Raw genomic sequence first — 25,300 nt, 5'->3', positions numbered from 1 at the left:
TCCAAAATTCTTGTATTCAACTTCTCCCCGCAGATTTGAAGCTTATAGAAAATTAAAAGCTCACTAGCAGCCCTGGAGGCCAGCCACTTGAATATGGCAAGATTGCTCAGTACCCCTGGAAGTGAGCATTCAGTTTCCTATAACAATGCCACCGTTTGACTACTACATGATATCTGTATGGGCCGGTAAAAGGTAGCTCTACGAAGCACAAAGCACTGGCATCGGGGCGTCCACTGACATCTGAAATATTTCATACACCAAAATTAGAAATTTTCATGATACAAATGACGGAAATAAGTCCGCATGTGAGAATTGTGATCAAAAGATACCATGCATTCTGATACAAAGACCAAGGAAAGACCCCAACTCTCCAAAATAGAATCCTGGAACCAGTTTTCAGGCAGATTCAGAATCAACCATGATACCTTTCCAGATTTTCACCGTCTCATAGCGAACATGTGCCGGACCAGGGGTTGATGCCGGTCCAGCTCGAATACAAGACAGTAGCATCGTTCCATCCACAGAAAATGAAAGATTCTTGATCTCACAGAGGGGGTCATCCTCAATCCTGTGCAATTCCTCTCCGGTTGCAATATCCCAGAAATGGATTCCTCCAATTTCTCCAGTCACCAACAGTTTCCCGTTGGGTGAGAAAATCATGGAGTTGACTCGATCCGGACAAAGATTGCGTATTCGAAACAATTGTTCACCTGTTGTAGTGTCCCAAAGAGCGATGTATTCACCTTCAGTTGAAGAACCAAAGGAGGACACTGAGGCGAGAAGTCTGGCATTAGGTGAGAATGAAAGTAACTTGTGATGCCAGCCACGAGTGGTCGTGACCTCGAACACATTTCCACTCTTCAGTTCCCAAAAGAAAATTTCGTCGGCGGCAATCATGAGTCCTTCGTTATCGGGGGTAAACATCATCGTCCTGCATTTGATTGGAAGCGTGATATTTGTGTCTGTGTCAAGGCCTCGAATCCCAACTGTGGCCTTGTTCGTGGAGAATGCGATGTATCTACCATCTGGGGAAATGATGATGTTCTGTACGTGTAGAAGAGGGGGTTGGAGCACGCTCAACTTCAATCCTGAGGGAGGACCCCAGAGCTCCACACCAGAAACGGTAGCACACACCAGTAGCCCCGTCTTTGGGTTGAAGATTACATTATTAACAGGATCCGTATGTTCTCGTACGGATCTTATTTCAACGCCTCTTGATATATCCCAGATTATAACAGTACTATCATCGGATGCAGTTGCCACATATCGACGGTCCGGGGAAAATGCGGCTGAATTCACCTGGCGATAGTTGTCCTGCAGAGTTTGGTATAGATCAATCTTGCTTCCTAGTGAGCCGATGATGACAGCATCTCCAAATCGAGAATCTTGTTTTACACAAACTAGATCGTAGAACGCCGAAAGTGCAGGGGGGATATCCTGCTTTGCTGCCTTGTTCATCCATAGAAAATTTGAGATCGAATCTTGAATTCCACGGCCTTGAATTGACATATTAGCCGAGGATAAGGATATTATCTCGTCTCCTTCCATATTTTGAGTCATTTCCGAACAATCTTGAGGATGGAGCAAATTTTTGATCCAACGAAGTGAAATCGCCTCATGGGCCGTGGGCCGCGAGGAAGGATCAGGTTGCATGAGAGCCAAAATGAAGTCAATGCCATCTTGACTGACTGATGATTTCTTCAGTAAGTGTGTCGGGAATGAGGTGCTGTTATCGACATAACTAAACAATTGACCCAGTGACTCAAAAGTTGCGGTTTTCGTGAGAATATCGAAGGTGATTTCACCCAGACTCCATATATCGACCGCATATGGGCTGCCACGTTCTATGAAGCCATATAGCTCGGGCGCCATATACCCTGGCGTGCCTCGGAGTGTTGACGATGCGGTTCCAAGATCTTCACCAATCCTTTTACTGATGCCGAAATCAGCGATTTTGACCCACCACTCATTTGGCGGATGCGATTTAATGAGAATGTTCTATAGTGATATGTGAGAATGCGTCTCTGTAGATTGAAAATGATTCGAGGAGATCAGACCTACATTGGGTTTCAGATCACGATGAGTGAAGGCATTTTCATGCATCATCCCTAGACCCTCGAGAATCTGATAGGTGATCTGTCGGGCTTCAGTTTCCGATAATGGCGAACGCCGATTCATATAGTCGTATAAATCGCCAATCTCGAGATATTCCATGGCAATATACAGGTTGTCTAGGCTTTCATACCACCCGAAGGATTTCACAAAGCATCGCTCGTACTTTTTCAGTCAGTTATGCTAGAACATTTATCACTGCAAGCAGACTCACCAACACACCCTGGAATGTGAGAACTTCGCGATTGCTTCAAGCTCACGATGATAAAAACCTGGCTTTTGCCCACTCCTACTGAGATCAATCTGTTTCACGGCTCGCAAAGTGCTAGCACCGTGGCGTCCACCCTCGACACACTTCTCTAACCACACACTGGCATAGCTTCCAGCGCCAATTTTTTTCTGTCGTTGCCAATGCTCTGACCTGGATACCAGACGACGGCGTGAATCTGGATCGGATTCACGATATGTATGGATCGTCACATTGAAATGAGGGAGAATATTTGCCCCGAGCTTCGAGTCTTCGACTAAGTCAGGGAGTCGAGCCATGAAGAATTATGGTTTCTGGAGATCGATACCACAACCATGGAGTTGGAATTCCGGGAAGATGGTGAAAGACAATTTGTTTGGGGGCTGAGACTCCCCCCGCTTGATAGATCCAATTTCTCCTTGCATTATCACCTGATATTTCACGAAGGCCTGGAATGCCTAACACAATAAGTCCCAGTTAGTTGGGAATTTATTGCATTGCAATTTACATGTTTGTCGTAATTTTGGGGTGTCAAATCTGTCACTACATTGCATTGGAACCTGCATACGGAGGAGTAGAGGGAAATATACGGAGTTACTCCATAGTCGCGAAATAAAGCACTGGAATACGTGTGGCTGCATGAACGCGCGACCACTACAAAACCGTGTGCCCTTTCGTGCCAGCGTACATGTATTTTGTACTTTGTAGGTACTTCAGTCTAGTGCTGTGACTAGCTCACGTTCTTAAGATCCATCTCATCAGGCTCCCAGGCCAAGACCCTCGTTCTCATCTCTTCCATCTTCCTTTCAACTATCTTTTCCATGTTTGCTTTTTATCATCCGTCAAAATATCTAACCGTTCTTTCCAACGGTCATCTTCAGAGCTCGTTCCGGGTCCAAAAAACCGGCCATCAATCTTTTTCCAGAACACAGCATCAAACGCGAAGCTTTTTCTTGCCGCGTAGACGACCAGAAAATCACCGCTTTCCCAGCTCTGTTGCATTGGCCCAGAAAGTCTTTGCTCATCTTTCAGTATACCGCGGTCGATGGCCACGCTCTCTTGTTCGCGCAACACGCTCAAGAATGTCTTTAGATGTAACTCATAAACCTCGGTCCACGCTACTATCCCATCGGGCCAGTATTCTAGTTGTTCAAGAAGGAGCCACCATGGTGGGGCGTGAGAGAATTCCACTGGAGCAGCATAAGTGAATTCCCAGTCCACTACCCCGACAATTTGTAGATCATCGTTGATCAAGATGTTAGAGGGTCGAAGATCGTCACAGCAGATATTGAACGGTCCAAGATCTGTACAAGAACTCGTAAATCGGCCCTCTCTAGCCAGCTTGCGAAACATCAATCTTGCAACATATCTTCGTCGACGATCATCCGCAGAATCGACAGCATCGTTCCGTTGGTGTATAAGGTGGTCGATATGAAGATCCGCCAGTCTACTGAAGTAGGATGACGCCGATTGAAAAGTTTCATTCATCTCTGGCAGCTCTGAGCGTGGGAGAGTTCCGAGACGGACGAGCTTATTTGAATTGTAGGATAGTGGCCTTTGACCCACATCCCAGGTAAAATCGTCAATCTGAACTAATGATCCTATCATAGGCAGCTGTAGTTTAGATAACTGAATCAAAATACCCGCAAACTGCCTGTATAGTAGCTCAAGCCTGGGACCATCAATGTTTGGGTCAAGGATCAGACGATGTTTAATCGTCAATTCAGGGGTATTGAGGGCATCTCCAAGATCCATTGCATGGTCAATGTATTCCATGATGATAAATGGACCAAGCGCGAGAGGAGTTTCTTCGTTGGTACCCCAATGCAAAATAAAAGGCATAGGAATCGTCGTATGCTGGTAAAGGTACCTCATTATATCAACCTCTCGGCGCACCTTCTCTTCCGGAAACATTGTTGTGCCGGGGTTGGGAAATCGAATCATTGCAGAGCCACCGTCCTCATACTTCATTCTAAAGGACATATTGAAGCCCCCGGCCTTTGGATCACAGAGCTCAATTGCCTTCCCGCTTCTGTGTTTCAGGATGAATCTACCTATATCCATCAAAGTCTCTTTCTTGAACAATGTGTGTATCCAAGCCTCTTGGATGGCCTCACTCCGCTCCCACGCAACGTCATCGAAGCACATACGAGTCCGCATCTCTCAGGTTGAGAATCAGATGGATTAGAACACAAGCACGTCGGATGATTGATGATTGATGATTGATGATTGATGATTGATGATTGATGATTGATGATTGATGATTGATGATTGATGATTGATGATTGATGATTGATGATTGATGATTGATGATTGATGATTGATGATTGATGATTGATGATTGATGATTGATGATTGATGATTGATGATTGATGAGGAGGAGGCTATGCTCTTGCAAGTGATTGAATAATGGAAGATTCAACTCACCGACTTCAGGGCTTTCGTTATGTGCAAGGGTGGCTCCACCGCTTGTACGCCGCCAATGAGAGCGTATGGTTAGGCGCTGTCTACAGTGATGAGCTGGCTTGAACCCCAGCTTCACTTCAATAATGCCTAATACTATTAAAAATCGGAAGAAAGAAAAAGAAAAACACCAGTGCTCAGGAAGGGGTATCGATGCAGTAAATGTAGTCTCGCTGAATGGTAATATACAAAATTATCGTGAAGAGGTAAATAGTCAAGATTAGCGTTTGCGCCTGAACCGGAATCGAAGTTCTTCATCATCACTATCAGAGTCACGGACTTCAAGTGGGCGTTTCTGAGTGCGACTGCGTGATGGTACGGGTTGTGGTTCAGGAGTGGGTTCAGGAGTGGGTTCAGGGCTTGCTGACAGATCCAGTGATGGCTGTGATCCTACTTGAATGACTGCATCATCGTCATGAGCTCGAGCGACTGTGGTCTCATTCTCCTGTTCATCTACCAACACAACATCCCCGACGGGCGATTTGCGGCTGGTGACCCAGTAGTGTTCGCCAACGCCAAAGTCCTTCCTTGTCACCTCTTCTAGGGGAACGATGACACTTTGAATTCGCTGACGTGCGTGAAGCGGCTCTCCCTTCCGACGAAACTTTTTAAAATTCTTGCGGCCATTCCATCGATCATCCCATCGATCAGAAGATTCATCTTCTTCTCTGGCTGGCCTTTCCCGAACGGGCATCTCCATCTCCTCAACGATAGCTAGATTTTTCAATTCTTCAACATTCACATCCTGAGAGGGGAAAGCCTCATCCTCTGCCTTTCTTTGCTGTTCTTCTTCCTCGCGATGCTTTCGTGCCGCTTCCATGATATTGAGCTTAGCACGTTTCGCTTTTGGAACAACAGTGGCTTCTGTGTGCGAAGCATGGCTTCCCTTGCGGCCTTGATCAATTTCTTCTCGGCGTCGTTTCATGGCTTTTGCTCCAGGCAGAAGACTTTGGACAATATCATCATCTGCATCTTCCAACTCATCCAAGGGCTGAGTGGTTTGAGAAGGCTGGCGAACATCATCCACTGATTGTGTGCCCGGTTGTTGGGTATCATTGCTTGTTTCCTCCTCAGCAGAGTAGACCGGAATAGACTCCATGTCAAATCCATCATCAAATGTTTTCATCTTACTGACAAATTTGCGCAGCCTTGTAGTTTTTGTTTTCGAAGTTGAAACTTGCTGTTCTTGTACGGGAGAAGGTTGTGACTGGGATGGGCCAGAGTGATCCTCAACATCAACCTGCTCTTGTGAAGGCCCTGGCGTCGCGGCGACCAAAGTCTGGCTAGATCTTTCCTCGCTAGGCAGAGAGCGACAAAGTGGAGAGGCATCACTGCCGAGAATGGCGCCTAGAAACTCGCTCTGCTCAATCACGCGCCGATCGGTAATCCAAGCAACTTGATTGCTTATTTCGATTGACCACTGCTCATTCTCGCCGTTTAATCGGAACCGCACGAGTACAACCTTGCCAAGTTCCTCATGTCTTGCCCTGGTTCCCTTTTGACCTCCCGCTTCTCTCATGAATTGTACAATTTCTTCCGCCGTGGTAGCCCCAGCTTTGACTGGGTATAGAAGGGCTTTTCCTTGTCCATTGTTTATCGCCGCCTGTAGATTCTCGAATTGTGAAGGCTCTCCGAAGACGAAGGTATAACCTTCAAAAATGTGAAACCGCGCTGGATCTGGACCAAAAACGGATGCTGGGCGATCAACTGGCTCTTTGCCAGCTGGAGGAAGGTATTCGGTGGGATTAGGCCACGCAGCGTCGAAATCTGTCTCTAGCGGAGACAGCGCCTCGTCGTTTTCAAACTCGGTAGGAGTCGTAGCATAAACCAGAGCATCTATGTAGGCGTTGCTGACGATAGGTTTGCCATTTATCAACGCCTGAAGTCCCTTAGCTGTATTGCGTTTGTTCTGGACCACATGAGTGGTTTGATCCACTAGATATGGTATAATGGTCTTAATATCCAGGTCCTCCAATTTGGAGCGAACTTTGGCTAGCGGGTCATCCGATCTCAACTCCTTTGAAGAGAAAGAGAAGCTCAGTACGACTGGTTCCCATTTTAACCTATCGAGGCATCGTATTAGACGAGTAGTCGGATTGGTACAGGTAGGATACGGACCGCAGAGAGGCAGAGCGACCCAGCTGGATGTTTGTTTCGTCCTCACTCAATACTCGTTCTTGCCCTCTAATTTGTTCACCATCGACAGTCGTTCCTTTCTTCGAGTTCAAATCGGTGACCGTGACTTTCGTTCTTGCGCGTACATGGGTCTGATTACTTGTTAGCCGGAGGCTCCCTCAAGACGTGTCTGGTAGCCATACTCCATCACGCGGGGTAACACTGGACACCTCGATAGTCAGGTGCTTGCGGGATACCGAAGCTCCATTGCCAACGTTGCTTGGGATGGCCCGGTGCACTAGAAATGAAAGGAACCAAATGTTAGTTGAGATAGTAATTCCTATTGGGATGATCACATACGACCGCTATTGATATTCTTCTCGGGGCGTCCCAGTAGATACTTCTTCCCCGGTCGCAACCACACACGCTTCCCTAATCGAACAATTAGTTAGACCACAAGCTTGAACCAAAGCCGCATGGTAATACATACCACCCAGGAAGTCACCTGTTGACTCTAAAATCCACATCGGGAGCGTTGTAGAAACAAGAACCCATGAATGAAGTTCTTCGTTGGACAACGAACCACACGTGAAAGCGAAACGCGTGAGCACGTGATCTGGCGTCACTTGCGCCGTTGCTGCCTACTCTAATGTATTTTCTAATTCTTCCTTGACTCATATTTCTGTTAAATCCAGGAATCTATGGCGACAGGTAATCATGGTGTCCCCCAGTGGACCGAGTGATGAAAAGAAATCCCAGCCTGCAGAAGAGGAGAATAGCGACACTCTAAAATATCAACTCCTCGGACCCTCTTTAACCAAAGCGGGCCAAGATGCCGTTGATCAGCAGAAGGTGAGTGGCTATCTGAATTGACCTGAGTTCTAAAAATCACTAAAAAGGTCGTACAATAGGTGTCTGAAATTATCTACGAAGCATCAAAAGGCTCCAAATTTTTCAATCATGAGCAAGAGAGAGATCGGAACCTGACGGTCAAGATCGAACGCATCCGGAAGGAAAAGGCTCGGCTAGAAAGATTGGATCTCAGTCATGAGCTCCGCCGAGCAGATGAATACCTTGCTGAATTAGAATCGACCCGGGATCTGTCCCAATATGTGATTCATGTCGACTGTGACGCCTTTTTTGCGGCCGTAGAGGAGTTGGATCGCCCGGAGTTGAAATCAGTTCCTATGGCTGTTGGTAAAGGTGTGCTGACTACTTGCAACTACTTGGCGCGAAAGTTCGGCGTGCGCAGTGGAATGGCATCCTTTGTTGCAAAGAAGCTATGTCCACAGCTCGTTCTGCTTCCTCAGAACTATGAAAAATATACGGCAAAGGCCAAGGAGATCCGAGCGATCATGGCGCAGTATGATCCCCTCTTTGAAAGTGCCAGTATCGATGAAGCCTACCTCAACATTACTCCGTATTGCGTTGAAAATAACATGACCCCGGAGGAAGTTGTCCAGCAAATGCGCGCCGAGATTCTGGAATCCACCAAAGTTTCTGTGTCAGCGGGCATCGCCGCCAATGCAAAAATCGCCAAGATTTCCTCTAATCAAAATAAACCAAATGGTCAGTTTCGTGTCGCGAATGAACGAGGTGCAATCATGGACTTCATGCGGAACTTACCAGTTCGCAAAGTGAATGGTGTGGGTCGAGTTTTTGAACGAGAACTTAGCTCAATTGGCGTTGAAACGTGTGGTGACATATACCCACACAGAGCGCTTTTGACAAAACTTTTTGGCGAAAAGGCCTTTCAGTTCTTGGCCCAGTGCTATCTTGGTCTCGGTCGTACGAAAATCGAACCGGTTGAGACTTATGAACGGAAGAGTGTTGGGACGGAGACTACATTTCATGAAATTGGCGACAAAGAGGAGATTCGAGCCAAGCTCAACTGGGTGGCACAAGAACTTGAAAAGGATTTGGCGCGAACGCAGTTCAAGGGCCGCACACTTGTTCTTAAAGTGAAACTACACACTTTTGAAGTTCTAACTCGCCAAACAGCTCCACCTCGGGCTATCTCCCAGGCAAAAGACCTGTATGCATTTGCGCTGCCCATGCTCGTAAAATTGGAGAAGGATATTCCCGGGATGAAACTCCGGCTACTTGGTCTACGGTGTACAAATCTAGTCAGTACTAAGAAACCGGGCATCAACTTCTTTGGCGTAGCAGCAGCACCAAGCAGACCAGCCTTGATAGAAAACCCCGATGGCAACATCACGGAACATGAAATCAGTGCTGAGGAAGCATTCGAGACTGCTGCTCGCCAAGAAATTCAAGATGAGATGAATGATCTTGAGCAGCTCAGTCAGGAAGCAGCCAATATTCCAGACTGTCCTCCTACGGCCAAACCAATCAATCCCTCTTCAGCACCACAATGGGATTGTCCCATATGTGGCCGAGCTCAAGCGGCCGATGACCGCATATTCAACGACCATGTGGATTTCTGTCTTTCTCGACAAACAATTCTTCAGGCTGTGCAAGATACCTCGGATCCCTCAGAGCAAAGCTCATCTGCGCCTAGCCGGAAACGTAAACCAATTTCTCAGTCCTCCTCTGATCCAAGGCAAAAGCGACTATTTTTTCAATGACATAGCACATATAATTGACCTTGAATATACCATGGATCTACATTGGTGCTTCCGCCACACGTTGCTACCTAGTTTAGTACCTACCTAACTTGAAGTTAGAGATACAGAGCGGACTTCACAATAAGATAGAAGCTACCATTAACGCGCGAGTACTTCCACTGATCTTCATGATTACAAAGAGTGAAAAATGGCTGGTTCGAACGCTTCTACTTCAACTGAAACTTGAAAAAGAGAGCCCAAAGAAAACATTTGAAAAGCGACTCAAGGATCTTTGACCTCTAGGCAGTCACGGTGATCTAAGAAAGTGATTTGTCCTCCATATCCGCCAGAGATCTCATGTACTCTAGGGTGTTCTCATCCGGATTCCACGCCAGAACTTGACCCGCTTCCATCTCTTTAAGCTTCATATTCGCATGCTTTTCCATGAATCTCTTTCCAGATGTCGCAAATATTAATGCCATCAGACATTTTTCCAAAAAAGCGTGCATCGATCTTTGTCCAAAATATGGAGTCGAAAGCGAAATTGTTTCTGACAGCGTACATGATCCAGAAGTCCCCACTTTCCCAGCTTCGTCGCATCGCATTAGATAGCCGCTGGCTTTCAGGTGCTAACTGCCCCTGACGGATTGCCTCTTCCTCACAATCTATCATCATCCGAAAAAAAATATCGAGTTTTTTCTGATACTCTGCAGCCCAGTCATGAAACCCTGCACGCCAATATTCAGGCCGTTCGAGAATAAGCCACCAAGGTGGTGCATAGGTGAATTCGACCGGTGCAGTATATGTAAATTCCCAGTCAACAACCCCAGTGATATTGAGGTTAGCATCTACCAAAACATTTGCTGGTCGAAAGTCGTCACACCAGAGTGGAAAAGGACCATGGTCCGACTCTGAGCGGATCCATTGTGCTTTAAGGGTCGCATCTCGAATAAGCCTCCGAAAGAGAAATCTTGCGACAAACTTGCGTCGAAAGTCATCGGCCGACTCTATAGCGTCGTTCCTTTGGCTTATGAGGTGTGAAATGTTCAGCTCAGCTAGGGCTTCGGAATAAGACGATGCTGTGTCAAATGTAGTGGTCGGTAACTTCGACTGAGGCAGAGTCCCTAGTCGAACAAGTTCGTTCATATGAAGAGATAGAGGTTTACTGGCCACTTCCCAGGTAAAATCGTCAATCTGGCAGAGGGAGCCTATCTTGGGTTGAGATAGGTTGGACATAGAAAGAATGACGTTCGCCATGCCTCTATAAAGGGTCTCTAAGTCGGTCTGGTTTATCTCTTGATTGATCGACACTCGCTCATCCAATGGGCGCCCATGTGTCTTTAGTACATCTATCATATTTGCATGGTGGTCGATATACTCCATAATAAGAAAAGGCGCCAATTCCAAGGGGCCCTCTCTTTTCCCTCCCGAGTGGATGATCATGGGAACAGGAATTGTGCTTTGATCTCCGATGAATCGTATAGTGGCGACCTCATTTCGGAGCTTTTCTTCTGGAAACATGCTGGCGCCAGGTATCGCGAATCGTATAATAGCGGTGCGAGATTTATAAAATTTCTTCTGGAAACATGCTGGCGCCAGGTATCGCGAATCGTATAATAGCGGTGCGAGATTTATAAAAATTCATCTGTAGAGCAGTGTTGAAAGCGCCTGTCTGCAACAGGCTGAATTTCATGGCATCATGAGCACCATATAGCTTGAGAAGAAAACTTCCAATAGCCCTGGCGGTATCTTGATTGAAAAGATGTTTCACCCAGGTATCAGCGATTCTATCACTTATCTCCCATGCCACGTCATCGTAGTGCATCCGTACTTGCATTTTGGCGTCGAAATGTATATAGCAGGAGATTGAATATCAAATAATACCAAGGTTGGGGTTCTGAGGAGTCACAGGCTCTGGAATGGCTGCATTGAGGATGGAGCGTGATCTTCTAGAAGATGGTCGTTTCAAACTGATTGAAAGTGATGCAGGTACACCCGCGAGATACATATATCTACTATCAATGCAGGATGATGCCAGCCGGCCCACTGTGATGCTTCAAATGTTGGAAGTGTCGACTACTAACATTTGAATCATTCACTCACTGCCACTCCTGGAGGTACTTTTGGGGCAGTCACAACCTAGACCGCCTCTTGCACATTCAGATGTATCAATTATTTCTGCCAGCCCATAGTAGCATTCAGTATCTCTGTTCTCCTTGTGGACATGAAGTGATTGGTTTTCAAATGCTCTATGGGTCTCTAGATGAAATATCCATATAATCCAAGATCGGCATTTGCGTAATACATACTCCTTGCCTCCTTTCGCCTTAAAAGTTGGGCGCCACAACTTGTGAGTGACTTCTTTTTACCCTAAAGCATCGAGGGTATGTGCACATTTTTAACGCACACGTACAATGAGACATTTATTCAAGTCTCAGGAAATTCGAGACCGCTTTTCATATGTGTCGAGAGTCGAGACTCCATAATGTATATGAGTGGAGATCAACCTGGAAGAGACCAAACAACGGAACCTTGGAACTACTTAAGCTTACATAAAGGCGGTGAGAGCGGGGTGAACAGCAAGTGGGGAAAGCGGTAAGAGTTGGTGCCTGAATTTGGCCTAAAAGATACCTAAAATGGACAGGGGTAAAAGGTCGACATCTACGAAGTATGTATCTGTAGCTTTCCCCAGATTAAATCGATGAAATTTTGAATATTTTCATGATCCATCTTTTATCAATCTATCGATCTTATAGTTACTAGTTCAATTATTTCTACTCCGTACAGCTGGTAAGCTCGCGGCAAGGTGGAATCCTTGATGCGGTGAAGACCCGCCCTAAACCCATTTGGGCGCCAATGTTGTGCCTCTAGTTAAGCGTTTCAATCATGCTCCCACCATCTCCACCGTCTTCAAATACTCCCACAAATATCCTCTAAATCAGGCCACTGGATTTTGGTCGAGATTTGACGACTCTAAGGGCTACCCATTCTTGGTTGGTACCAATCATGCTTGAATTGCCCGGGGTCGCAATGCTATCTCTTGCACCCTCGCCGCAACTATGACCTCCGATAAACAAAACAATGGCTATCCCGCCAAACCGTTTACACCCACGCTCAGTGCAGCTTTCCACCGTTCAAGCAAAGCTCCTTTAACACCGAAGCTTGCAAGCCCCAGTCCGGGTAATCCTGTTGCTCGTCGACTCGCCCATCCCGACCAGACTCATCCCTATTCCACTCCCTCCAAGGAGGACGTCCCTCCCGTCCCTGCCGTGACTCCGAGCTTCTTAAGTGCCAACGTCACACCACGTTCAGGCTCTCGCAGCACTCGCCGCGATGTCGGCTTCTCTTCCCCTTCAAATACTCCTGTCCCCTCGCCGCAAGCTCCATACATACAGCAGAACGTTGGTCTCAGGGCTGAACGCCGCACGGCGAACGGAGCGCAGCCCGGCTCGAGGGGTGAAGCCGGAACAACCCCGGAGCCTGAGAGCAAAGACACTCGGGTCCGATGGACCTCAGGTTTCTCGTCCCAACTCCTTCACTGAAGCGGGTACGAGTTCTCCTATGTTCTTTCATGCATCAGATGCACGATCATCCAATTCTTCTGATGCCGAACTTCCCCGACCGAAGCAGGGGAGGATGTCCCCGGCCTCGAGCTTCCTGTATGCAAATGGAGATCAAGAAAGATACTCTTCCACAGACGAATCTCAGATCTCCGCTGCTCCAGCACGTCGAGCGGGAACGCTCCCTCGCGCTGCACCCACCACCCGACCCGGTACTTTACCATCCCAGCGCTTGAAATCCCCACGAGTATCAGACGCAACCGCTCCTCCGATCCTAGAATCCCATTCCACCCAGGGTCCGAGTTCAGAAAAAGGCATCGAAAATGTACTTCATCGCTACGGGTCGCCTCCAAGTACCATATCAGAAAGACCACCACTGCTTACCATTGGAAAACATCGAAAGTCGTCCAGCGTCGATTCCAATAATCAATCGATACACCCACGAGATGCTCTTCGTGCCAGTCCAGTTATAATTCCAAATAACACTCGCACTGATGCTCCCGCTCTTATGCCTATACTCACTGATCAAGTCCCGAATCTACGACCCCGTGTATTCAGCAACGGCTCTTCTGTCTCTACAGACACCCATCAACAGATACCTATGAGCCCAGGTAAATCTGATAGTGGAGATGGGGCCCTGAATGCTAGGACAGAACGAAAAATTCTAGACTTGGAGATCAGCAACTCTTCGCTGCTTGCCATCAATCGAACCCTGGAGCGAGAAATGCGCAAACAAAACGCGGAGTTGCGCCGGTTTCGACGGCTGAGCCGCTCTGGTCGACTTTCCATGGCTCCTTCAACTCGCTCATTTTCTGGCACCGCCTTGTCCATAACAAGCGAAGCGGAGGAGGATGCCAGTGCCAGTGACCATTCCTCTGCACCATCTGATGATATGTCCGATTTCAATGATGAGGATTCCGTCCCAGAAGGTGTTCTCAGCCCTGATACTCTTGCTGAGCATGATGCCAAACATCGGGCTCATGATGAAAAACGCTTCATGATTGATCTTGCCAACCATCAAAACCTTCTCGTGGAAAGCCAGAAGATGAACCAAAGTCTCAAAAAGTGCCTCATTAGGACAGAAGAGCTTATCAAAGCCGGTCGCAAAGCCCTCGAGTATAACGTTCATGTTCAAGATATCGAATTGGGTGGACGTGTCTTATGCCCCGAAGAGCTTGATGATATGGGCGAAAATAGACGGGGCCTTCTCAGTCCATCTACAGACTATAGCTCTTTCATGCCCTCGCCCAGTATATCATTCGATGACAGTGAATTCACTGAGGCAGCTTCCTTTCCTCTACCCTCGTCTCCTGGTGGGACGGATTAATATTCGCATTCTTTTATCATACAGTTTTCTTTTCTTTCTCCTGCAAAATACCCCATTACTATAAATGTCTGTTTTCGAGTCTGGATCTATATTCTATTGATTTAAACATCGTGTTTTGTACGCATTGCGTTTTGGCTCATCTTTCTTTCGGATACCTATTGGCTTTTTATTGGCTTTCCGTCCTGGAACTTTCCCTTCCTTCTTGCTATCTCGCTTTGCTTTCCTGGCTTGAAGCCCTGCCACCACAGATGAGTTGTTGATCTGACTGTCTCGGTATCCATACTGACCAGAACTGTCTCCCCAATACTTGTGATTGATACCCTACGTGCAAATGCCGTCCGACCATGTCATTATACTGTTAAATTACTTACTAGATGCCTTGTGATGTTTCTCAAAGATACTGATACGACAGCTAATTCCTCATATACGATCGTTAATGGAAATCTACCATTTAACACTTAAGCAATAAAAATCCCTTGCATTCAGATGCCAAAATCATCGTCCTCATTAAGTCAAGGAAAGGGACATCGGCCCACTCTCTGCGCTCTGATGTCCTCCTTGATCATCTCTACCTCCTTGCGGCCTTTCCCCTCAAAATATTTAGGTCCAAGATCAGCTGTGTAGTATCCCTGGGGATAATATTTATCCCCATCATCACCAGGCAAGGGTTGTCCAAGGGTCCACTTCAACCAGGCTATAGGGCCCCACCGGTTCCAGATCGTTGGCTGGACATAGTATGGAGCGCCTTCATAGAACAAGACGAAGTTGCGTCCATGTTTATTGGGTTCTTCTGTGAAAACATCCGGTCGTAGAAAGTTCGGGCGGGGGAGTGCCAAGTAGCGAAGATATAGTCGGCGAACTTGAAGCACCACAGTGAAGATTGCGGCGAAAAACGCAGGTGGGCGATCAAGCCTAGAATTCATCAAAATGATAAGTATTTGTCCTTGGAATAGGGTAGTTTGGCGTAGACTTCAAACATACATCATTGCTGTTCGAAGTCTATCATCCATCAGGAACGAGGCAAAGTAAACACCCAACGGCTTCATTAACCCTGGCAGATGGTATACCAACACGTCGATAGTCTTATCCGCAATCTCTTTATTCCACGGATGAGGTTTCATATGTTGTTCCTCATATCGCTCACTCCAGAAGCTTATCTCTTCCAACCAGTGAAGTCCATCACGGAATGCTGATCTTCCCGATGGAAGGACATCATAACTGATACCTAGTGCATCACCTAAACTCTTCCAGTATGTCCCAGATGCACAGCGTTCCATCTCTGTCATTTCACGCCACTCAAATGTTTTCACAAAGCGGATAGGCTCCAAGGCAAAGAGACTGAGTGTATATAGCATATCGTCTTCCAAGATCTTGCCGCTTGCTCTGTATCCCTGATGGAGAAACTTTGTTCGAGCGATAGCAGTTTGGGCTCTCTCAGAACTGGGATCGAAGGCCATGAATTCACCGATTAGAGTACCTGTATCTGCGTATCGCTTGAAGGAGGTGGAAGAGTTGGAGAACTGGGAGGTCTTAAGGAGGAGGGTCGAGATTGTCGGTATACCATAGGTCTGTATAGAATGTTAGCACTAGATATTGACAGAGATGATTTCTGTGGGCTTTTCTATTTTACTCTGAATAAGGCAAACTGCAATGATTTGACAACAATAAATGGGAATTCTGTCTGGAGAATGGTTTTCTGAATTTCCCACGCATCCTGGTTCGTCATGAATTTCATTGATTCCCGGGTCTTGTAAGAGTATTTCTTTTGAAGAGTATTGCGTCTCTGAAATCGAATAGTTGAGGCTAGGAACAGGTATGCAGATATTCCTAGCAAGGTCAATAGAACTTGTTGTAGTGGTGATGCCTCCAGCAGGGTACTAGCTATGCGATAGTAAGGCATAGTGAGAGATTCTATGTGCCAACCCATGACTGAGATGATGTGCTCCAAATTGTAATGCTTTATTTGTCTTCAGTAGTTTTTATTTTCACACTGCAGATTGGAGCTATCGATGCTCTATAAATCATGATAGAGTACATGTGCTTCCTAGCCCATTAAAGACTCGGATCCAACAACCCTTTTGATGTGGCCAAACCCAGGTGGACCACCTATCTTACTGCACATGCTGCATCCAACACCAAACATTTCATCCGACCCAATCTCAACAATACAAAGTGTGATCGCGCGGACCGAGGAATGTCAAACATCCGGCATCTCTGTGCGGGGCAGCTCTATACCACAACCCAAGGGCTATGACGGAATCTCTCAAGTGCTGTAATCAACCAACTTTGGGCAGTAAGAAATGCTAGTAGGTCGAAGTATCTGCAAGACCTTCATCCGTGATCCGGAGGTTTCTCGATGAGGAAGGAGAGTGGCGTGAGTATCTGCAGACCCCCCGACCGAGGCAAACTGCGTCAAATAAGCACTAATGTCGACCACCTCATTAGTTTGTATACTGTGCATGAATGGCTATTGTATGCATTATTCGCGAGCGCAGTCTTATTCAGCATAAGTATCAAAACATAAACTGAAAGAACTCGGCAGTTCGGTCGGGGTTCAGGCTACCGACATCGTACGACGAGGATCATCGCTGTCAGTTGTTCGGTAGATGTTTAGCATGTGGGGGATCGTCGTTATAGATGAGAGCCTGGGGATCATGATAGGCCCCACAAGGACGGATTATTTGTGGTCAATCTGGTTGGCCCATTAGCATGGATGATGAAGATTCCACATTGCATGACTCGGGATCAGTATGCGATGTGCTGTGGTAGTTAGCCATGTACGTCACTCCCATTTTCTATGTTTATACAAACCGTCACATTTGATCGCTGGCATGAGCTAGCTCCGTTTCGACGTACAAATTATTTACATAGAGTAGGAATATTGTAATTCAGGACTGTAGCTTTTATTGCAGATGTAGAAGTAAACTAGAGTCCTCTGAGTCTGAGTCGACATGGAGACCAGTGAATCAGAGTCACGACTCGACTCACATCCGAAACGATAAGCTCATATTGTAGGCACCAAAGTCATAACGGGCCTCAGTCTCATAAAAAGGAAAAGTGATAATAGATAAAACCCGGGGCACTTCCCCTCACAATCTCCTCGCTCATGAATGACCAGGGTGCGGTTAGGCAGGGTTGGTGAGCAGAAGAGACTTGATGGCCCCTTCGATATTCACTGGATCGACTCCCAAAATCTCAGTGACCTTCTCTCCATCTTTGAAAAACATGAAGGTAGGCATCGCCTTGACTTCAAGCTCATGGACCAGTTCTTCGACCTTCAAGACATCAAACTTGTAGAACTTCAGGTCGGTGTATTGCTCGCTCCACTGATTTATTTTCGGGGCGATCGCTTTGCATGGTGCGCATCCCGCTGCGTAGCAATCGAGGACGGCAGGCTCTTTGGAGTTGAGAATCTTTTCCAGAAACTCAGAATGGCTGTGGGTTGGTCCTGTGAGTCGTGTCTGTCAATAATGGAAGCAAGCGGGCAGTCTTACCTGGTGATTTCAATTACAGGCATGATGAACCACGATGTTTGGTAGAGAAGGGATGTTGAATAATCAAAGATTCTAAAGAAGAGGGTTGAGGGTTTAAATGGATGGTGATGGATGATGAGGAAAGATGAGGAAACCTTGGAACTCGGAAGGTTGGAAGATTGGAAGTGGAAGGTACTAGTATGGCCTGATGTCGGAGGAAGGTGCAGTATCATGATCGTGAGGGGCCACGTGTGACGACATTAATTTGACGGTTACTCTCACTCACTTGACCAGCTAATTCAAATCAAGTTTTCTTTTTGTTCCAGATGAGCATCTTGAGACTGATTTTAAATTTTTTTCTCAATTGAGTTGGATTCAAAAAGCGCAGTACTTGATTCATTCTAGATACATTCCATAAACAACTTCAAGTGATGACGACAGTAAACCAATCTTCAGGCCTGTTATCCATGAAGACCAGTTTGGATATTCGACCCCGGGAGCTTAGTTCACAATAATAGCAGTCGCACCACTGGTGATATAAGGGATACCAGTCAACTTGAAAGCTCTCTCACCGAGAACTGGTTCATTCACAGGGGCATCACGGTTATGCGGGTCGTTCTCTCCATCTCTCTTTGCAACATTTGACCCAGTATGCTTCGCATTGGGCCAGTGAGTGGTTCCAACACGACGCTCAAAGGCATCCTTCTTGCGCAGAAGGTCGTCCTGTGTAGCATCGGCAACCGGCATGAAGCATGTATAGATGGCGAAACGAGGCTGGTTGCTCTTAGGACTCAAGTTGTAGTGAGGAGTGCGCGAATCCCAGAGGAGAAGGTCCCCAGGTTCAGCGCAAACCTTTTCCCATTTGCAGCCGTGGTCTTCCAGCCATTTCATACCACGCTCTGTGAAACCATACCACTCAGGGGTCCAGGCAGGGATGCGCTCTTCGTCTGCCATCTCACGGTGGAATTTTTCGGAGAGAAGGTGTCCACCTTGGAATCGATTAGTGTCAAGGTATTTGATGAAACTTGAGTCCAGCATTTCTCACCTCTGCAAACAATAAGACCACCATCATCCGGTCCATTGGGCAGCAGATTCACCAGACCTTGCATGCAGCGGAATCCAAGTTTTGCAGGATCCTGATCTTGATGTGGCCAAGGCTTGTTGGGTGCTATATCAGTACGGCTAGTCTGTGTTAGATATTTTGAATTTTCATTTCCATGAGTGGGCTTCGTAAGAATGCATACTTGGGAAATTGAAAGTTCGAAGCGTCAAAGGACACAATCAGATCTTCATCATTGTAAACCTTCTCGAAAGCGCCGACCACGCCGGGCTCACTGCGGACTCCCCAGACAAAGTCTTCATGTGCGAGTCCATAATTCAGACACATTCCCTTCTCGTTGATGACGGGAAGGTTATCTTTGTGAACAGTAGACGGGTCATCCCGTTTGAAACCCAGGTTGCTATGGATTTCTTTTTAGCAATCTTCATAACGAGATGATTCAGGTTGTCATGGAGAAAGGGCTTCAAGACTTACAAGTCTTCAAGCCAAGAATACATCTTATCAGCGTATTCCAATGCCTTTTCCTTCGCTATGGCCCCTTTGACAACGGCAAAGCCATCTCGGGTTAGGTCGTCGCGAAAATCGCCAAAGCCATGATCAGTCCCATCCATGCGCATTGCACCAGAGGATGATGCCTTTAGCCCCTTCCCTGTGCTGGTAATAGTAACTGTGCTTGACATGTCGAAATAGTTTTGGAATTCCTTGATGAAATGTTCGGTTATTTCAATACTGCTGAGAGGATAAGGCTATCCTTTGGCTTTATATCCACACACTTGACGAAAAATGAAGGCAGGCCTAGTCTGTATAGAAAATATTGAGCAATCGGTCATTAGTTCATCTTACCAAGCTAAAACAAAGGTCACGTTGTTGGTATCTGTTTGGGCTTCTGACACCAATAGATTCGGCACTCGGAAAGTGGGGGAAATGGGGGTGGGGGATGGAAAGTGGGCGGAGCTGTACATTGCGAAGTGAGATCGTTAAAATGATCTAGTTTTAATTATTACGGAATAAGTTAAAATACTATCATTATTTTCTGTTCATTGAGAGGAACCAGTCATCTTCATGCCATTTCGTATTATCATTGTCGGTGGCGGGATTGCAGGTTTTGCCGCAGCCATTGCTTTACGCGGACCTAATAGACAGATCACTGTACTGGAACAATCAAGCCTCAATAGAGAGATTGGAGCTTTGATCTCATTCCAGCCAAATGCATCCAGAATTATTCAGTCAGTCTGGGGCTTGAACTTACACGATGCTCGTCCATTGGTAGACGAAGGATTTCGTATCTACAACACCGACGGGTTATTGGTCAACACAATACCTTTATTATCAAAAACACATTATGAAGGAGACCGGTTGGTCTTTCATCGGAGAGATATCCATGACGTTTTGAAGAAGACTGCGACTTCTGACGCTTGTCCTAACCGAGGAGCTCCCGTTCAAGTACGGGTTGCTTCTAAGGTGATCAGCTGTGATCCGCTTCGAGGAGTTGTTGTTCTTGAGAGTGGTGAGGAATTTGAGGGTGATTTGATTATTGGAGCAGATGGGATGTAAGATGCACTATCTATGCATATGAAATTCGAATGGGTAGTTTACTGACTCTCACCTAAATGCATACAGTCATAGTGTACTTCGGAAGCATGTGCTACAAGAAGAACCACGTCCTCTGCCAACAGGGCACTCGGGTAAGTTAATATCATCTCTCATCAATTGGAAATTTCACTAAAATACTTATAGCATACCGCTTGATGGTGAGATATCCCTTATTCACTTCGAATTGATAGCTCTTTCACTAATTTCGAAGATCCCCACGGAAACCCTTGAGAAAGAGGAGCCAGAATTTTGCTCAAAAATCAACCCTCGTGAATCTCTCACATCTATGATGGTCGCTCACGACTGTCGCTTAATTATGGGCCCTGGAAGACAAGGAGAGGTATATGGTATTGTTGCACTTGTTCCAGACGGTATGAATCCCCTTTCCATCTAAATAAACTCGGGAACTCACCATATCAGACCAAATGAATGAAGATCCCAATGCAAAGCAATCTTGGGTCTCTGAAGGCTCATTGGAAAAAATGCTTGAAACTTTCTCCGAGTACCCTTCATGGGTCACTAGTATTTTTAAGTATAAAGCCCCATTTAGTACTCGCGTTTGCAATGAACATATGCTAACCAGCTCAGACACTCTGCGGATCTTGGGTTATGGCAATTGCGAGACTTGGTGGGTGCTTCTTAACTGCCAAAGTTCCTATTCTTACTTACCTACATCCCAGAATCCTCTTCAAAACTGGCATTCTGGTCGTGTCATCCTTATCGGAGATGCGGCTCATGCGATGTTACCCACTCAAGGACAAGGCGCCAGTCAAGCGATCGAGGATGCAGAGGCATTGGGAGCTTTCTTTGAAGGGATCGTGGATTCGCCTAGTTCAGAAATCTTGACGAAGACTCTTGAAGTAAATTTGAATGAAAATGTCGTGAAAAAACGGTCGGCTAATATGTGCAGGACATATTCGAGGCACGATATTCTCGAGTCAGCTTGATCCAGGCTTATAGTCGTCAAGCAGCGAAGCCTGCAGCAGCTAAGGGCGAGAAAACTGTCACAATGTATGATCAATCTCAAATTTGCCCTCTGTTACTTGACTAATTCAAGGTTCTCATATAATAGGAAACCTGATGAGTTTATGGATTTCAACTGCATGTATCGGGGAGCCAAAGCGTGGAAAAATCAACAACCCCCTGTATTGTCACAGTGAGAAATGGCATGTGTGAGAATTTAGCTCTATTTGAATTTCAACGGTAATATTTGAATTATTATTTCTCATAATGAATGATCCCAATTTTCCTAAGACTTTCGTAGCTTGGATCAAGTGCATGGACGTTGAGTAGATCAAAGGGTCCAAGCGCTACCCCACAATCGGGACAAAGATGTGGAAATGTGGAAATACCGTTGCTCTGAATGGTCATAAATGTCGAGGCATTTAGACATTGACACTAAGTGGCCCGCATATCCAAGCTGTCCCGAGTCATTTAGGCTCACTTCCCTTTAATCTGGGGATTTATTCTTTCTCATCGCATACTGCGCAAACACCATGGGGATGAGTCCCCAGACTCCACGACGCTCTCCGCGTAGGACTCCTAGCTCGAATCACCAATGTCCTCACTGTGATAAGGCATATGAGCGACCAGACCATCTCGCACGTCATTTGGATTCTCGTGAGATATGGCTTTGGTCTGAACTCAGCACTCTTGCATGCTAACCATTGTTGAAACTAAAGATCGCAATGAACGAATTTTTCAGTGTCCCATTTGCCAACGTGGTTTCAATAGAAGGTAATTCTGATATTGCATCGGAAAAAACCCAAGTCGTTAACTTGAATAGAGACGTTCTGCAACGGCATCAGACCGTGCATGAAAAAGAACAGGGGGCTAGCGCGGTTCGTCGACTCAAAGAGCGTGCCATTAAAGCCTGTGCGGCGTGCGCATTAGCTAAGCTGAGCTGCGACAACCAGAGACCTTGTGAGGTAAGGAATGATGAAAAGAATCAAAGGATACGAATTTTGCCAGATGAAGAGATATCTCAGCTAATACTTTGGTAACATTATAGCGCTGTCAAGCAAAACAGATTGAGTGTGTTCCAAAGACATACATTCCTCGTCGAAAAAGTGAACAATACTCTACTCCACATATGCCATCTTTCTCTCCATCAGATCAAAACTTCATCAATCGTCCAAGGGAATTGATGCCACTCGTTCAGGTTGATACTCCGAGCTCTGCCCAGTCTGACCTCAGTCCCCTTCCAACTACAATGTCCTATACAGGAAGCAGTCACGATACCCAACAGGGTGCCATCACATCTCAAACTCATATAACCTTTGACGAATTTATCTCGCAAGGAAATGATACGGCAATACCTTTTTCGAGTCTCGATCAGTTTCCAGCCTTCTTTGAACAAGTCATGCTTCCTAATGTGGATGCGTCGCACGACATCCATGAAACACAGCAACCTCGTATTTTCGACTTAATGCGAGATAACGATCCGATTTCATTAGCGACAGATATATTCGGTGGGGAGTTCATTCCAGACCTGGATAAAATATTTGATGCTACTGTACCCTTCATGGACTTTGACGAGAATCATCCGTCTCCACTAGATGACCAAGAATCTGCAAATCGGCGTGCGGCAGCATTCCAGCGATCACTATGGTAGGTTTCCTAATTATGAGCAGGAATGATGCTTCTCTTTCTTTCATTTCTTCATTCTTCTATATATTTATCTTGCGGCCTATCACTAACGTATATGGTAGGCTGTGGATACCAGAAAAGAATCAGCATGGCTTCAGTGAAGAACGAAAAATCACACTGCGCGATGAGGACAGTATCTCATCAACGCACTGGACCCGACTTGAGGCACTACGGATTCCTGGAATTTTATCGTCACAAACAAGAGACGATATTTTCAAACTGGTGTTGCGAACTGCAGGATCGCGGCTTTCTGTGTCGGCTTTTCCGTCCTCCGAATACCTCGATACCTTGATCAAGATCGGGCTTGGAAAGCGGGTTGAAACTGACGCGTGGATCCACCTCTACACTTTTTATAACCCAGAATATCAACAACTCCGACCAGAACTACTTACTGCGCTGATAGCTGCAGGGTGCGTCTGTTGCGGGTTGCCCTCTATAAGCAAGACAGGCATTATTCTTCAAGAAATTACCCGTGTCAGTCTGGCGCAGCTGGTATGTACACTTTATTTATCCTCAACATTATATTCAGAGTCTAAACTGCATTTGTAACATGCTAGGTTGAAGAGGATAATAGCGTTCTTCGCGACCTCCAGTACTTACAGGCATCGATGCTATGGCTGGATATTGGAATTTCATGTGGCTATACACGAAAGATGATGATTGCAGAAAGCTATCTACAGCCCCTTTGTACAGTATGTAATCCATGCTATTAGGCATACTTTTAGCGGCTAACAGAAGGAATATTCATAGGCTCTTCGACGCGCTGCTGCTTTTGACAGATCGACATACTCTACCATCACTCCCTACTCTCTTGGAGATGATGAAGCATCTATCCAACGCGCCTGGCATAGTTGGGTACGCCAGGAGTCACTAAAAAGGTACAAATTAGGACACGAGCGGGCGAAATATATCAAAACTTGCTGACATAGTACCCAGACTTGTCTACCATTTATTTGGTCACGATGTCGAGGTTACTCTATCCATGAACCGACCAGCCATAACATCATACACAGAGTTTACACTACCTCTGCCGGCAGCTCGAGATCTATGGATAGCGCCTACAGCCACAGCTTGGAGAGACATTTGGACCACTCGCTATCGAAATAGAGATTTATGTGAAATTAGCTTGCATGAGCTCCTGTCAGATCCATTACTTATCAGCAACATGCCACCACATCTGGATTTCGCCATAGCCAAATCTGCTTTACTCCATGGACTTGCCCTGCAGGTATGGGAGTTTCGTCAGCAGATGCGCCTATCTGGGTCTCGCGCTACGACTAAATTATGGCTTCAAAGTAGACAGGAAGATCTGTGAGTCTGGGATCAAATTTGATGCATCACCGAATTCTAATAATTCTCTTATAGATATTCAACTCTCAAGACAGTGCAGGAGGATACACCGAGATCTCCGCCCGTCACAGTCTTAACGAATGAGTTTGCTATGATGTACCTCCATATCGATATCGACGCAATTCAGCGTTTCATTGGCAAAATGGGAGAGGTTGAAGCCCGCCGTGCGTATCCAAGCCTACGAGAATGGAGTCGAACCAAAGAGGCACGAATTGCGATCTGGCATGCTGGCCAAGTACTCAGAGCTGCACGTTCCGTACCACCTTACCAGTTTCGTGGATTTGACTCCTTATCCATCTATCAATCATCTTTGGTGCTGTGGGTATACGGATTAGTAGAGTGTGGAGAGAAAAGACTTGAGATCCGCACTTCCATCAATGACGACGATATTACACCAGCTGTCCCACTCGATGGAACTGAAGACCAGTCAGCGAAAAATTTCTTGAATAGAGGCATTGGTCGACCTGGTTTAATGCAACACCGGGACGGGCATGATTTCTGTGAACTCAGTCGTCCTCGTTCTGTTATGGCAGTTGCGCGACAAGTGTTTGAAGGAAACCTTCCTCCCCCTTTACCTGGTGATATTCTTCCACCGATGATTCAAAATCTCTGTTCATTGATTGAAGATCTGGGGAATCTGCCATAATGACATGTTCTCCATATTCCTATTCAATTCCGTTGGTTAAACCAATGATAAACCATCTGTTTCATATCGGAATGTGGGGGATCCACCCCCACGGGAATAATCCCTGTCAAGTGGGGGAAGAGTCAAAGACCCACCCCA

At 46.2% G+C, this 25,300-nt stretch overlaps 11 protein-coding genes across 11 annotated transcripts; 4 read left to right on the top strand and 7 right to left on the bottom strand.

Moving 5' to 3' along the window:
- Positions 1-396: 396 nt before the first annotated feature.
- On the bottom strand, positions 397-2,658 carry N7483_005363 (Tetratricopeptide-like helical; the record flags this gene model as incomplete). The annotated part of the gene is made up of 3 exons (XM_057088800.1): positions 397-1,998; positions 2,062-2,271; positions 2,335-2,658. The coding sequence occupies 3 exons, from the start codon at positions 2,656-2,658 to the stop codon at positions 397-399; spliced, it is 2,136 nt and encodes a 711-aa protein (XP_056948629.1).
- Positions 2,659-3,169: 511 nt separating this feature from the next.
- On the bottom strand, positions 3,170-4,519 carry N7483_005362 (uncharacterized protein; the record flags this gene model as incomplete). The annotated part of the gene is made up of 1 exon (XM_057088799.1): positions 3,170-4,519. The coding sequence occupies one exon, from the start codon at positions 4,517-4,519 to the stop codon at positions 3,170-3,172; it is 1,350 nt and encodes a 449-aa protein (XP_056948628.1).
- Positions 4,520-5,042: 523 nt separating this feature from the next.
- On the bottom strand, positions 5,043-7,464 carry N7483_005361 (DNA damage response protein RcaA; the record flags this gene model as incomplete). Its single annotated transcript, XM_057088798.1, has 5 exons — positions 5,043-6,885; positions 6,941-7,089; positions 7,141-7,235; positions 7,298-7,369; positions 7,428-7,464. 5 exons carry the CDS (start codon positions 7,462-7,464, stop codon positions 5,043-5,045), a joined length of 2,196 nt encoding a protein of 731 aa, XP_056948627.1.
- A 190-nt stretch (positions 7,465-7,654) lies between these two features.
- On the top strand, positions 7,655-9,525 carry N7483_005360 (Y-family DNA polymerase; the record flags this gene model as incomplete). The annotated part of the gene is made up of 2 exons (XM_057088797.1): positions 7,655-7,789; positions 7,849-9,525. 2 exons carry the CDS (start codon positions 7,655-7,657, stop codon positions 9,523-9,525), a joined length of 1,812 nt encoding a protein of 603 aa, XP_056948626.1.
- A 396-nt stretch (positions 9,526-9,921) lies between these two features.
- On the bottom strand, positions 9,922-11,025 carry N7483_005359 (uncharacterized protein; the record flags this gene model as incomplete). The annotated part of the gene is made up of 1 exon (XM_057088796.1): positions 9,922-11,025. The coding sequence occupies one exon, from the start codon at positions 11,023-11,025 to the stop codon at positions 9,922-9,924; it is 1,104 nt and encodes a 367-aa protein (XP_056948625.1).
- Positions 11,026-12,563: 1,538 nt separating this feature from the next.
- Positions 12,564-14,391, top strand: N7483_005358 (uncharacterized protein; the record flags this gene model as incomplete). Its single annotated transcript, XM_057088795.1, has 2 exons — positions 12,564-13,020; positions 13,085-14,391. 2 exons carry the CDS (start codon positions 12,564-12,566, stop codon positions 14,389-14,391), a joined length of 1,764 nt encoding a protein of 587 aa, XP_056948624.1.
- A 512-nt stretch (positions 14,392-14,903) lies between these two features.
- N7483_005357 (uncharacterized protein) lies at positions 14,904-16,126 on the bottom strand (the record flags this gene model as incomplete). Its single annotated transcript, XM_057088794.1, has 3 exons — positions 14,904-15,303; positions 15,373-15,959; positions 16,022-16,126. 3 exons carry the CDS (start codon positions 16,124-16,126, stop codon positions 14,904-14,906), a joined length of 1,092 nt encoding a protein of 363 aa, XP_056948623.1.
- A 1,390-nt stretch (positions 16,127-17,516) lies between these two features.
- On the bottom strand, positions 17,517-17,908 carry N7483_005356 (thioredoxin family protein; the record flags this gene model as incomplete). The annotated part of the gene is made up of 2 exons (XM_057088793.1): positions 17,517-17,826; positions 17,886-17,908. 2 exons carry the CDS (start codon positions 17,906-17,908, stop codon positions 17,517-17,519), a joined length of 333 nt encoding a protein of 110 aa, XP_056948622.1.
- Positions 17,909-18,365: 457 nt separating this feature from the next.
- On the bottom strand, positions 18,366-19,604 carry N7483_005355 (uncharacterized protein; the record flags this gene model as incomplete). The annotated part of the gene is made up of 4 exons (XM_057088792.1): positions 18,366-18,853; positions 18,910-19,046; positions 19,109-19,324; positions 19,399-19,604. 4 exons carry the CDS (start codon positions 19,602-19,604, stop codon positions 18,366-18,368), a joined length of 1,047 nt encoding a protein of 348 aa, XP_056948621.1.
- A 382-nt stretch (positions 19,605-19,986) lies between these two features.
- Positions 19,987-20,478, top strand: N7483_005354 (uncharacterized protein; the record flags this gene model as incomplete). The annotated part of the gene is made up of 1 exon (XM_057088791.1): positions 19,987-20,478. One exon carries the CDS (start codon positions 19,987-19,989, stop codon positions 20,476-20,478), a length of 492 nt encoding a protein of 163 aa, XP_056948620.1.
- A 1,727-nt stretch (positions 20,479-22,205) lies between these two features.
- Positions 22,206-25,162, top strand: N7483_005353 (uncharacterized protein; the record flags this gene model as incomplete). The annotated part of the gene is made up of 7 exons (XM_057088790.1): positions 22,206-22,358; positions 22,529-23,127; positions 23,229-23,658; positions 23,724-23,858; positions 23,917-24,021; positions 24,182-24,477; positions 24,532-25,162. 7 exons carry the CDS (start codon positions 22,206-22,208, stop codon positions 25,160-25,162), a joined length of 2,349 nt encoding a protein of 782 aa, XP_056948619.1.
- Positions 25,163-25,300: the final 138 nt, after the last annotated feature.

This window comes from Penicillium malachiteum (genome assembly GCF_028827825.1).
Source record: "Penicillium malachiteum strain IBT 17515 chromosome Unknown utg000002l:1.0-8849297.0:1.0-8852440.0, whole genome shotgun sequence".
NCBI classification, from domain to species: domain Eukaryota; kingdom Fungi; phylum Ascomycota; class Eurotiomycetes; order Eurotiales; family Aspergillaceae; genus Penicillium; species Penicillium malachiteum.
Note: the sequence above shows the minus strand (reverse complement) of the source record. Positions and strands in the feature narration are given on the sequence as shown.